Source organism: Molothrus ater, chromosome 4 (assembly GCF_012460135.2).
Source record: "Molothrus ater isolate BHLD 08-10-18 breed brown headed cowbird chromosome 4, BPBGC_Mater_1.1, whole genome shotgun sequence".
Classification (NCBI taxonomy): domain Eukaryota; kingdom Metazoa; phylum Chordata; class Aves; order Passeriformes; family Icteridae; genus Molothrus; species Molothrus ater.
This window is the reverse complement of record NC_050481.2, coordinates 49,667,192-49,681,116: the sequence shown is the minus strand read 5'-3', so window position 1 is coordinate 49,681,116 and position 13,925 is coordinate 49,667,192. Positions and strand designations below refer to the sequence as shown.

The 13,925-nt window shown below is 40.2% G+C and overlaps 1 protein-coding gene across 2 annotated transcripts in view; it reads left to right on the top strand.

The window, feature by feature from the left end:
* The first annotated feature begins 490 nt into the window (after nucleotides 1-490).
* The window catches only part of UBE2K (ubiquitin conjugating enzyme E2 K), a 44,560-nt gene continuing 31,125 nt past the window's right edge, over nucleotides 491-13,925 (top strand). The window contains exons 1-2 of one of the 2 annotated variants that reach the window (XM_036381662.2): nucleotides 491-982; nucleotides 1,604-1,686. In XM_036381662.2, coding sequence (XP_036237555.1) covers nucleotides 1,624-1,686 — 63 coding nt within the window. In that variant the 5' untranslated portion in view covers nucleotides 491-982; nucleotides 1,604-1,623. The remainder of the gene's footprint in view (nucleotides 983-1,603; nucleotides 1,687-13,925) is intronic. The other variant, XM_036381661.2, reaches the window with a different exon arrangement.

The following is a 13,925-nucleotide window of genomic DNA, read 5'->3' as shown; positions in this document are numbered from 1 at the left end:
AATCTGTGAAAAGCAGCAGTTCCTTTCACTGTCCCCATTAAGTAACCTGTTTCTGGGCCTGCAGGTTCTCCTGGTCCCGTGTGAGGAGGCACCAGCGTCTCCAGGGGGAGCGGGGAAGAGGACGAGGAGCAGGTCTGGGGGAGAGACGTGGAAGGAATAACATTTTTCTCTGCCGAGCATAATGGGAAAAAAATAGATGAGAATTGCTGTTATGGCCCCGGGTGAGCAGATTCTCAAGTTACGTGGGAGCCCCCTAGTTCTTTTTGCTCGAGGGCTTCAGCAGCAGACATACCAGCTGCTCCTTGAGCCAGCTGTTTCCTCAGCGACACCTCAGACACTTCTCCGCTGCCGCGGACCGGGCCCGGCCCTCCCAAGGGCGCTCCTTCACCCGTTCGCCGGCCCGCTGCCTCAGGGCTCACCCCGCTGCCGGTGCAGGGCCGGGCGGGAGCCATGACGACACAACGGCCTCAGCTGCGCCCCGAGGCCCGCCCGCGGCGGGGCTCTGCCTGAGGGTTGCCCCCTCACGCTCTCGCCACGGGCCCGCCCGGCCCGTGACAGGGCGAGCGGCTCGGGCAGGTGTCTCCCGGGACGGGCGGGTGGGCGGCCGGCGGGGCGAACCCCCGCTCCTCCGCAGGTGGGCAGCGCACCCTTCCTTCGGGGTCAGCGGGGAGGTGGCGGCCCAGAGCCCACTCGGCGCAGCCGCCCCACCGGCAGCGTCCAGCCACGGCCCCCCCGGCCCCACCGCCGCCCCGGTGCCGCTCCGGCCGCGCTGCCGCGGCCCCTCCTGAGGAGCGGCAGCGGCCCTTTCGCGCATGCTCGGCGCGGGCGCCATTTTGGTAGGGCCGGGAGTTCTCCAGCGGAGCGGCGGCGGAGCTCGCTGGGCCCGGCGCGGAGGGGGCGAGGGGTGCCCGCTGCGGAGATGGCCAACATCGCGGTGCAGAGGATCAAGCGGGAGTTCAAGGAGGTGCTGAAGAGCGAAGAGGTCAGAGCCTCTCCCCCCACCCCCTGCGCGTCCGCCACCACCACCCTCCCCCGTGTGAGCGTGGGCAGCAGTGGACGGTGCGGGTGCCCCGCCGGCCTTCGTGGGGACCCCGCACCCCCCTCGGCCCCACCTCCCCGTCCTGGAGGTGGGCCCGTCCCACGGCATCTGGGAGGGGAATGGCGATTCCTGGGGACACGGGGCCCGCCAGCCGTTGGGAGGAGGAGGAGGGGGCCGCAGGAAGCGCGGCGGCAGGGCCCGAAGAGGCCGGGCGGGCCGGCCCCCGGCCAGGGCTCCCGGCGGTCGGTGCTCGGGAGCGCCGCCAGGCCGGACGCCACGGAGCGGGGCGGGTGGGGCCGGCCCGGCCTCCGCGGGGACCCCCGGCACGCGCCCTCCCGCGTCCGCCCGCGCGGCACCGGCAGGGATGGATGGATGGATAGATGGAGCGGACTGGGGAGGGTGAGCCGGGGTACGTGATCCCACACATCCCCTTCAGCTGACCCCTTTGGCTCGCCAGGGCCAGAGGCTGCAGGGTAGGGGTTTAATGTTTGGGGTTTTTTAGCGTTTGCTATTAAACCTCCATTTAGCTTCCCTTTATACAGAACTTCCTTTATCCCACTGCAGGCTTACTCACCTTCAGAAGGATGCTTTTAAAGCCTCACTCATTTCAGTCATGTTACCTCGTTTCCCGATCAGTATGTTCAGAGGTATGTGGTGGTCAGTAAGAGAGGCTGACTACTTTCAGGGCAGCAGTAAAGAAGTTCTGATCAGTTTGGGGGAATATATAGCAGTGTTTGCAGGCTTGCATCAATACAGCTTTTGCTGTCTCTGTGTCTGAGTTGGTGGACGTCAGCCAGATATGTTTTAATGGTTGTGTCGTCATTATCGTCCTACTTGGGATGATGTTGCAGGTTAGATCCTTGTGAAATATTAATGTGAATATGTAACTCTTGAAGCTGGTGTTTCAGAAATCTGGACATATTCACAGAGAAGAAAATGAGAGGATAATTTTTGAAAGGTACTAATGGCTTTAGGAAAACACGTTTAGGGTAGCAGTAGTTGATGTACTTTTATATTGTATGCTAAAAACATTGTTGCTATGCATCTTGAACTAGCCCTTAGAAAAATGCATGGGCCTTGTTTTACAGCTGTCTTTAGAGCCCAGGCTGATTTTGCCAAGCTATTGCACAGCAAATACAGAATTGCATGGAGACCAAGAGAAATTTCTAGGTGGATACCTTTATACCAGTGCTAGAGAATGTAGACCTCATACCCTGTATAACCAGCTGATACTGTGGAAACAAAGAAGTCTATTTGGAAGTGCTTTCTAAAGGCTTCAAAACCCTTTCCCTTTGCTTTATGTAGAGAAAATAAAAGAAACCTTACCTTACATAGGTTTTGGGGAGGTGAATGGTAAATTTTCTTACTGTAAAGGTTGGATCTAGTGTGCTCATTTTTTATTATTTCTGTTTGTCTAGTCTTTAGGACACAGTTACAGAATTTTGAAAATGGATATTATTTTAAGATAGCCTTTGAGCTGCCTGAAGCTATCCAGAAAAAAGGTCATAATTCTTATGAAATTCAATTAATGGAATTTCAAAATCATAGTATAGCAGACTCTTGATATTTCTTTTTCTTCTGCCATTAGCAAGCTACATAAGGGTCATGATACATGATAACATGATACATGTATGTATAAAATTGCTGTTTACAGACTATACTGACTCCCATGTCTTGAATGCAAAATTTCAGTGTTACTCAATGGTTACCAAAGTTGCAAGCAAAGTTTTTTTTGTGAATGTTTGTACATTCCAGTGCAGTCAAACTATGGTGTCATTATCACTGGGTGTGAAAACATGTGGAGTGGGATGATGAATGAAGATCCAATTAAATACTACAAATCACAAAACAAAATAAAAAGGAGTTTTCCTACTATTTACTAAAATTATTATTAAACATGGTTTCTTCAAAAAGAAATCTTTTTAATGAATGGCAATGTAAAATTTGTTGTTTAGAAGTTTGTTAGTCCCTCTCTGAAAGCAAAGTGGCTCACATCTGTTCTTAAATTATTCCTGATTTAATGCTTCAAACTACTTGAAGAGCAGCCCCTCCTCCCCTTTTCCTTGTAGATGTAAGATGTAATAGGAGCACAAATGCCTGGGAAGGGGGTAGGCACACAGGGAGAAAAGTACATAAGAAGTTTGTTCTCCGTCGTCTTCCACTACTCACCTTTATGCTGAATAGAGTGGTGGAACTAGAAATGTTTATAAAAGGGAGCAGCTGGATGACAGTTAATTCCTTCTGCATTTGAATAATGTGTTGGAAGTGCTAAACTCACTGTAAAGTATGTTTATCCTTGCTATGGATAAGTATCTAGGAATCCTTGCCGCTCAGGACTAAATAGACTTTTCATATTATTTAGCCCTTCCTTTTTCCTTGAATGAAATTTCTGGGAAATAACTAAAATGTGAAATACTACCTTGCTGTCTGGTTTACAAGTAAGAGATGAAGGATCTTCCGTATTTCTAAGCTGAGTCTGGGACTTCTTGAGTGTTTTGTAAAAGTATTTAAGGTCTTATCACACTTGAGGAAGAGAAAAGTGCTTCTGCTCTGCTTGCTTTATTATTTGTAGTTTTCTTATAAACACACATTACATTAAGAAGTAGGGTATTGTTTATATGAGAGGGATACCTGTAACTTTGCATCTCTTAATATTTGAATTAAATAGATAAAAATAATCAAAGTTTCTTTGTCAGGAGTGCTCTCTAAAGTATGATTTTTAAACTTCTTACTTTTGTGTGTGGAGAAAGCTTTACAGTCCTAAGGTGGGCGAGGTATTGTGCATCTGTAACAAGGATAAAGTTGTTAAGTTCATCTAGGTAGTAACTTTACTGGTTAAATATGTGTAGGCAAGGGATCAGATGTTCTACTTTATCTCTCTCCTTCTTCTGTCATTTCATTAATCTGTTTTCTTGTTGGTTTTATGGGCTGAAATTATAAAGGTACAAAATGTATGTTGAACAAAAGTATGAAGCTGCAGCATGATGGAGAAACCAATGAAGAGGTGGAAGGAGAATACTATCCTGCTTTTACTAAGTAGGAGAAAGTTTTAGTGAAGGTTAGCTGGTGTTATTTTTAGATTAAGTTACTGGAATGCTGCATTGGGTAGCCAAATCCTTACCTGCTCTCTGTTTACAAGTAGCTATCTTATGAGAGGGAGAACTTGCCTGGCATTTAATAATTAATATAAACATGAAAGATCTTGTGGTGACTTAAAGACTGATGCTGAGATGTTTTGTAATTGATCAGGTATGTTAAACATTACGTGTAACTTGTTTTTTGTAATTTAATAAAGCATCAGTGTTTACTTTGAAGAAATTAGACTATGCCAGCAGTGAAGGATTCAATGTTTAATTTGCCATCCAATTTCTTTTATCATGTGGAAATGTAAGGTGTTTTCTACTAATTGATACCTTTTGCAGTGAAAACTCTAATCTGGTATTGAAGGTGACACTTTGGGAAACATAGCTTCCTTCTAGCAAGAAGAGAATTGCTGGTATGTCTACCATGAAGTGTTCTTCTCTTACAAATATGAAGAGACTTTTATGGCAGGTAAATCCAGGTAGAGCTGTGAGTAAATTTAACTCAGCTGCAATTATGGAGTGTATCTTCATGAACAGAGATGAAGTAGCAGTGTAAATTTGCAACTTGCTTGAACCCAAAACAGCATTCAAGCAAAGATAGTGGGTTAACAACAAAAACTTCAAGAACTTGATTTCCAAGAAGGAAATGAGTGTTTGTTTTGGAGTCTGCTATGTGTTTCAGTGATTTGCAGGCAAAAGGGAAGGGAAAAATAGCTGTAGTCTGCCATACCTTTCTTGGACTTGTAAAGACCTGGTGAGTAGGCCTTTAGAGATCTTGTGATTTATTTCAGTATATAGCAAGATACTAAGTAACATCTCTGAAAATGTTTTTGCTGTTTGGAAAAGCCATAGATATTTAATCTTCAAGCTCCTAAAAACTTCATTGCTTTAGTTTGCTTATATTTAGGCAGTCTTAGATACTGAATCCATTAATGTGGAAACTTCTGGTTGTAATTGTACTTTAGCATTAGTAGGATTCTTGCTTTTCTTCCTATTTATCATGTAGAAGCAATGCAGGTATTTATAAGAATGAATTTTCTTCTATTATGGTTCCTGAGCCAGCAGCATACATATTTTAAACAGTATCCATTTTACTGTGATACATGTGCTTAACCTTTGACTTGTAAGAATAGTCCCATTGAAGTCAGTAGAAGTTTAGTGAGTGCAGTGGGATTGTTTTCATTGTTTAATCCCAGGGGGCAGCAAGTACTGTGCAGCTGCTCAATCAGATACCCCACTCCCCACAATGGGCTAGGAAGAATTGGAAAATAGATAAAATCCATGAGTTAAGATAAGAGCAGTTTAATAATTTAAATAAAGTAAAATAGAGTAAAAATAATGGAAAGGGAGATTATGAAAAGAGAGAGAAGAATAAAGCTGGATGAAGACAAGGGATGCCCAGTGCAATTGCTCACTACCTCTTCATCTGTTCCCAGCCCATCCCAGCAGCAATCAGCAGCTCCCAGCCAATCCCCCCAGTTTCTATACTGAGTGTGACATTCTATGGGATGGAACATCCCTTTGGCCAGTTTGGCTCAGCTGTCCTGGCCATGCACCCTCCTGGCTTCCTGTTCCTGTGCTTGTTGGCAGAGCATGGGAAACTATAAAGTCCTTGACTTAGAGTAAGCTGTACGCAACAACATCAGTGTGTTATCAACATTATTCACAGACTGAATCCAAAACCCAGCTCTGTATCAGCTACTAGGAAAAAAATTAACTCTGTTTTGGCCAAAACCAGGACAACTGTGAAAAAAGCTTGAGTGTGCTTAGTTGATTGAGAGGCATAAAGGTAAAAAAAGGTGTAAACATAAGAACGCTGAAAGTGTCATTATTATATTGGTACCAGTCTCTCCGAAGGCCTGCATATGATTAAAAAAATGTGTGTGAAGCTTGGGGCTGCTATGCAAAATGGAATCTTAGTGGGCTGGAGAAATGAATGTCCTGGCAGGAACCTTTTGAAGCTCAGCTAAGGTAGGTGCCAAGTGCTACACCTGGGAGGAAGTAACTCCATGCATCCATATGTACAGTCAGGAGACTGACTGGAAAGGAAGCAGTCTAGCAGGAAAAGAACTTCATGACCTAGTGAAAAGCCAGTTGAACGTGATGATGGTGGCAAAGAAGTCCAACCACATACTGGATTGCGTTAGCAAGAATGTAGCCAGTGAGTTGTGAGAAGTGATTCTTCACCTCTGTTCTCTGCTTGAGAGAACACAGTGTGGTGTTCTGTGTTCAGATTCATACACAAATGAACTGAGCATAAAATTGTCAAGGTGGTTAAGAGCACAAGATGTGTGAGAAGACAGTGAGAGAGTTGATGTTGTTGAGAGAACTACTGAGAGGGACATCTTCCTGTTATCTATAAATACCTAATGAGAGACTCCTGAGAAGAGCCAAAGTTGTCTCAGAAGTGCATGGGAATATGGTAAGAGGTGACAGACACAAACTGGAACATGGGAAATTCTGGTCAGACACTGGGGAAAAAAAATACAATGATAGTAGTCAAACATTTAAGCAGTGTGATCAGCAAGCTTGCAGAATCTCTGTGCTTGGAGTTGTTCAAAACACATTCTTAAACAACCTGCTCATATTGGACCTGCTTTGAGCAGGAGATAGGGACTAGAAGCCACCCAGCTGTCTCCACCTGCATGATTACAGAATCTCTAGTATAAGTTTGGTTTTTAATTACTGCTTCTGTTTGTCAAAGAAAACATAAAAGGGTTCCAACTCTGTTGTGACATCTGGTAAAACCTTTCCCTGTAAACAAATAGAAAAATTTTGAAGTAGAACATTTCTTTTAGTTTAAAAGTTTTCACTATTGTATGACAAATTGGAGGCTGGGTTTTTCTGGTAGATTCAATGCTGTCAGGATTTTTATGTTGAACAAGTTCTAGTTTGGAACCCTGAAAGTAGAACAAATACAAGATTTGTACTACTTCTTAAGCTTCATTTCTCTGAAATGTGAAGATTATCTTAACTTTAAAATAGTTGTTTGTGAGATCTTTGGTACATCACCAAAAATAATTTTGTCTGCTGTGTTTTTAGCCATGCCTACAGTTTTAGGCAAGACAAGGTTTAGACCTGTTTCCTCTAACTGCATAAAAAGAATAGTGAAACACCATTACTGTGCATCTTTGGTTTCCTTAATCCTATCTGGGGTGTGTTGGTTATATCTTCTAGTTTTTACTGGGGAATAATGGAGAATGGTTCTGTACATCTTTGCCATCAAACGAGTTTGTCCATAAGTGGTGAAAAAATTGCATGTTATTCTCACATCTGGGATGGTATTTCAGAATTATTAGGTTTATTTATAGTTAACACCCCTTTACCTGAACCATGTAGCTGTTCCTCAAATTCTGTGAATATGATACCAGTGCACTTTTAGGATCAGTATTATGTAGATACTAATCAGTACTAGCATTAAGTCTGTGATTTAAAATATACAATGTCAGTGATCATTTGACCAGACCTATGAGTTTGCCAAGTACCGGTAGAGGAATATTTGTGCAGAGAAGAATAGATTTATTGCTTTTGCCTGTGTCACTTGGTGACTTTTTTATGTTATTGTGTATCCAGTTGGGTCCAGATTTCTAGTGAGTGGTCTACATATCAGTTGGCAGAATCCTAAAGATTTTGGGAGTAAGTGGAAAACAGAAAAACTTAAGTCTGCATTGGAGTCAGACTCATTTGGTTGTTTTTGGTAATGTCATAAAACCCTGAGGAAGGAGAGCAGTCCCTCGTTACAGGAGTGGATTAATCAGTTTAGGACGAGGGGATAGATTGTAGCTGATGATGGTACCCTCTGATCACAACCCTCTGTGAACCTAAAGCAGTGCTAAAAATTAGCCAATCCTTTACCAATTCCAGTCTTGCATTCATTCTTCTGTGCTTGTTTCCAGGAGTTCTTTTAATAGAAAGGAAGTGTACGAGTCCTAAGGTTAGTTCACTTTATGTAGTATGAGAGTTAAATAAAGTTAACATTTTATCATAATAAATTTGTGTAAGTATAAACTGCAAGAAAGTGCTGGTTAACAGTCCAGTGGTCTTTATTTTTCATTCAGCTAGTGCAAGTACTTAGAGTGTTTCTTAAATTATTTACCTATTAAATGGTTTTTAGATTCCTGGATTCTATAATCGTAATAAGGACTGTTGTCATTATACTTCATCACTTTTACACTAATAATTGCCCCTGGTATTAAATTGAGAAAATGCTTTAGGTTACAGTTTATCATTAACAGGCAGGCTATCTCATTGTCCTTGACAAGCTAAGTAAAATTTCTGCAATTTAGATATAGCAAAGGAATCAATTCAGTTATTTTATGGCAAAGAGTAGGAAGTTTGGCAAATAATATTCTATATGGCACTCTAGGGATGTTTCACAGAATCACTGAATATTCTGAGTTGGATGTAGTCCACTTCTGCAGTCTTGATTTATCCTAAACTTTCCTTTGAGATTATATCAGTGTTAATATTTGTAATATTAGAGTTGGGAGCACTTGAATATGCTTGCCCTGAGTATTTAACGAAATAGTATATGCATCATAAGTATCTCTGTGAGTAGCAAAAGTAACTTTGTGTGAGTACCAGATCTGTGTGTGTTAATCATGTATTTTGCAACAGAATTCTGCTAAAGTAATGGATTGCTCCTGTCTATCCTTCAAAGTGTCTGCACAGGAGGGAGATACTGTGAATGTCAATGGCTACAGAGGAAGCTTCATTCGGTGTTATGCTTTATGGACACTGTAAAAGTCAGGCCTGCAGTATAACTCCAGTTTGGCTCTGCCAACATCTGGGAGAGCTGGGCTCATCCTGAGTGTCATTCTTCTGTTGGATGGCTAATAAGGGCTGTCCTGTCTACTTCGTCACAAAATATGTAGGAAACTAATTGAAGTTCATTATTTCATAATTTTTATTCATTATTAGCCAGTATGATCAACAGTTCAGATTGGGAAAGACTAATGAAAGACTGTAAGTCTAATGACTTTTAAAGAAACAAGTTTAAGGTAACATGCCTTCAGATTCTAAATACATCTATGGAATGTTTCAGGAAGGGAGGAAGAAACTCAAACACACAAATACATTAGTCCATATTTTACTTAAACAGGTATTTTAGCTCAAGCTGAAAATATTTTACTTTTTATTTTTAGCTGAAAAGGAACTGTGAGGAAGTATTTTTGAGTTTTTGCTATGTTAGGATGTGTTAAAAGTACTGGAGGCTGTGATGAAATAAGGTAGCATACATGAATGGAAATCATGGTAGCTGTGTTGTTTTTTCTTTGGAGGCTCTTAGAGCCTTCATGGTGTTTAGGTAAGTTCTTCCACTTTGGAATAAGGGTGTCCATGTGGGAAGCTAGCACAGAAAAACTCTTGAGCTATTTTTGCTAGTCTTCAAGCTCTGAGACTGTGATTGAATTAGCATAATCAATTTAAAATGAACTGAATCCTGTGATTCCTTTATATGTAGAATTGCTAACCTAAATAGCGTATATACATGGAATTTACTGCAGAGTCTGCATCAAATGGTTTTGTATGTTCATAAAATGGCTAATTCAAATAATGGTTCAAAATGATTATTAAAGCATGTTTTATCTGCAGGGTATTTCAGTTCTACATCAAAAACAGAACCACGCATAAAAAGATAGGAAAAATGCATCTTTTCTTTCTGCCCTTACTCTTCTGAAGGGAGCAGGAGTCCTTTGCACTATGCCCACACTGATGTCGGTATCTTAGTAGGCTCAGATCACGTTTGGTAACTCTTGCACGCAGTTGATGCTCTGAGGTACTGTCAGTATCTTGCATAGCTCAGCATGGCCTGTGCAGGGGCCCTTAGAGGAGTACGGGAGAGAACATGTGTGGTTACGTACACACCTTTCATGGCTGGCACAGCTTTACCAGTGTGACCACACTGTCCCTCAGCGAGACAAGCAGTGACTGTGTAACTGCACTTGGGGCTTCTCCCACAAGAGCTGGGGCCGTTACACCTCTGGTCTCCCAGACTGATGTGATGGTTTAGTCAGAAATAGCTTGGACAGACACTAGAGCTGAAGTTTCAGAATTCTTTTAACTAGTCCTAAGGCAGTTCCAGGGAGCAGTGTCACATTCCTCATCCAGACTCATCTCTTCTTCTGCTTTTGTGCTTCTTCTCTTACTTGCAGTGTTCAGTGGTGAATCAAATCAGGGGTTGAGTTAAAATGAAAGAACTGTCTTGCTAATATGTGCTTATTTCAGATGTTTGCTATGCAGTTGTGTGAATGCTATTACAAAATCTTACCCCCTCCTTGACATTAATTCTGTGATAAGAAGGGAAATAGGACCTTGGCCACTGTTAGACGGGTTTAAGGCACTGTGGAAGTACAGTGTCTTAAGTGTTTTGGTAGAGTGATGTTTTAACAGCTGAACATTAGCAGGAGTGGCTATTTACCTACCTTAAATTAAAAAAATTCTGCTAAAACTTTGTGGTGCTCCAGGTCTAACTCTTGAAAAATGAAGATGGTTTTAATATTTGAGATGTTTTGTGTTCTGACAGGAAAAGAATATCCCTCAGTATTGTTCTTGTATTTTGTGATAGATATGAAAATTCTACATTGTCTAAGCAACAGTAATACAAAATTCACACAGCATTCATACTTGTAGCTCTTTAGATACATTAAAATACAAGTTACTTATTAGTAACATAGTATTTTTATCAGTAAATGAAACAAATAGTACGCAAAAACAATGTCACCTAGTTTTACTAGAACAGATTTAACCCTAATATATGTTAATATGGGGGGATAAAATAGAATATGAAATTTGGTAGAACTTCCATGACTGAAATTATTGATAGGTTTAAAAAACATGGGAGCATTTTAAGGAAATGTATTTCTTGGTATTGACCCTTTCTTATCTAGAGAACTGCTCTTTAATGTGCTTTTGACAGAAGTATTTCTTCTCTTTGCCCTGCCCCAGCCCTGGATTGTTTCTCTGTGGCGTTCCTCTGTGCTTTGAAGGTCAGCAGGCGCTTGCTCTAGAATGCAGATGTGATCTGCTGAGCTCAGCTGGTAGTGCAGCGTGTGTACTTCATAGCACTGTGGTAATTCTGTGGCATTTCTGCTTCTCTTAATAATAAAAGGCTCAGGATATGCACTTGATTTTGGCTTTTAAGCTGGAGTGAGTCTGAAGGAATATTTTGGAAGTATTGAACTGTTCCCTCTTGCTTTGGTACCTCTTTGAGGGGGTGGCAGTGGGATTATAAAACTGGTGTGGTTTTTTTTTTTGGTAAGTTGAATTTGCTGTTTTTCTGCATGACAGTGCACTGCACTTTGCTTTGTTGAGTGACACCTCCCTTTTTTATGTTTTCCCATTTCTTGTGAAAGAGGGAACTGAGTGGATGCAGTGTACTTTGGCCTACTCTGGGGTAGCAAGGGGGTTAAGAAAGGAAAGTGTTAGTTTGAAAAGAAGGGAGATGAGAGTCTAGTATTGACTCCTTAGACAGCAGCTGAAGACACAAGCCTTTATTAGGAATCTTCCTTTCTAGCATGTCAGTGAAGGAGGGAGACCTGAACCATTTGGAATAAGTTCAGAATGGTGCCTTAGCAAAAGAACATAAGAAAATAACAAGATACATATTGCAAAGCAAAATTCCTTTGAATATTTATCCACAGATTTGCAAAGAGTTGGTAAATAGGATAAGAAGGATGAAGTTGGTTTTTTTTAATTTATTTAAATGATTGTTTTACAGAGTAAATTGCTGCTGAAACATTGGAGTCTTTTGCTCAAAACGAGTCAACTCAGAGTACTTACGGCCTTGTGCAAAAATTGTGTTATAGATTTCACTGGATAGTCAGGTGATCTTTTTCTGTAAATCTGGTGAAATATGTTCATGAGAGGTTTTGATGTAGAATAAGACTGTTGTGTTGGCATGTAAAATGAGTGGGAGGGTAAAAAGAGTTTATAAGGCACTAGTAACTTTATTGTATAACAATTTATTTTTGCTAGCATGGCTTCAGACTAGCGTGAAGGATTTCTCACTTAATTTGGCTTATTAAATATTGAACTTTGTAATGTCAGTATAAAATGTTTGGATGTTCAAAAGTACCTACTTCACATTTGTAAGTCATGGTTGTCATTAAAGAAGTAACTAAATTTTTATTACATTTTAGTAGGTTCAAAAGTGGTTATTGCCAGTTCACCTCATGGATGAATCAAAAATTTTAAAATCTTGTCACAAAGATAAAGAAGTAATTTTATTTTCTTTCTGTGATTAGGGAAGCAATTAGTGATTGAAAACATTTTGCGTATACAAAACCTCCCAAACTTTGTCCTTGGTTGAGAAAGTTCCAGAGAAAGTTTTCAAGTTTATTTCTTAATTTTTGCTGAAATTTTTGCATGTATGTTTTTTAAGATTTTTGTCACTTCCCTAAAACTCTTTCTTAATGTGTAAGGGACTAGTCTTAAAGCCCTGAATGATTACAGAGTTTTAATACATAGCTGATTTTAGTGCAATGTCTATATGCATCATTTATCACATATATGCATATTTTCAGGCTAGTTTTTTCTGGTTTAGTTTTGTTTATATACATACATGCACCTGTTTCTAGAGTTTTCTGAGTTATCTTCTGTAAAACAAAGTAAATTAACAAAAAATAACAGTACTTGATCCAATATAGAGTATGTATAAATAATTTTATAAGACCAGTAAAATCACAGACTGTAGGTAATTAATTCCTGTATGGAATAGCAGGGTTTTGTGATTTTGTTTGGTTTGGTTTTGTTTGTTCTTTTTGTTGTTGTTGTTGGAGGTTTTTTCCCCCACATACAACATAATTCAGAAGTAGCCACTAGGTTTTAAATTCCAGATCTTATTCTGTTTAAGGTGATTTTGTGTCTTGTTTCCTGTTTTTATAAATCATATTTACCACCTTGTCCCTTATACCCAAAGATACTTGATTGGAATTTGCACATGGTGTCTAAATATGTAAGGAGAGGCAGACCTAGAGCATGCAAATAACAGTTTGACACTACTTTATTGTTTTTAAAATAACATGCTGAAGTTACTAATATTGCTAATAAACATAATTTTCTTTTTTAGTTTTGACACCAATAGTTAAAAACATATTATGTTTGCTAATGGATGCATTTATGTTTCTGTAGAGTAATTTATTACACAGGGATTGAGGGTCTAATGTGAATAAATTGTCCTGGGGGGAGTAAGTAGAGCTGACTGGTTCTAGGAAAACTTCACTCAAAACTTTTTTTGTATGTTGCCATCATCCAGTATTAAGTTTATGATGTTTGGTAGCCATGGCTGACATGGAAATATGAGGGATTTATTTGGAGTTTGGGTTTGTTTGGGTTTTTTTGCTTCTACTCAAGAGAGTTCAACACGTGTCAAGACTGCTGGCCATGTAATTAAAGAAAAAATTATTAGAAACATCTTATTCTTTCATTTTTAGTTCAGCCTACCAGTATCTGTCCATATATCACCAGCTCTGATAATGGGCATTTTTATGCAGATTGCTTGAGATTGACTCTCTGGTAGTCTCCTTATCAAAATAACTGAAGAATTTGGAGGCTTTTTAGAAGGCATAAAAAGTTCTGATGTAATTATAATTCCTATTTCTAAAAAGCTATTTGCTCTACTTCAGTCTTTATGAAGTAGACTTACCCAGGATCAAACTTTGAATGTATAATTTTTCTGCTTTTAGTAAATATAGTAAATAGTATTTTGTTTGTGAGAAATAAAATTTAGAAGAACAATGCAGTTTTTATTATCTTAATATGCTCTTTTGTGTTGATATGTAATGGTTTTGTCTGTTTATTTTATG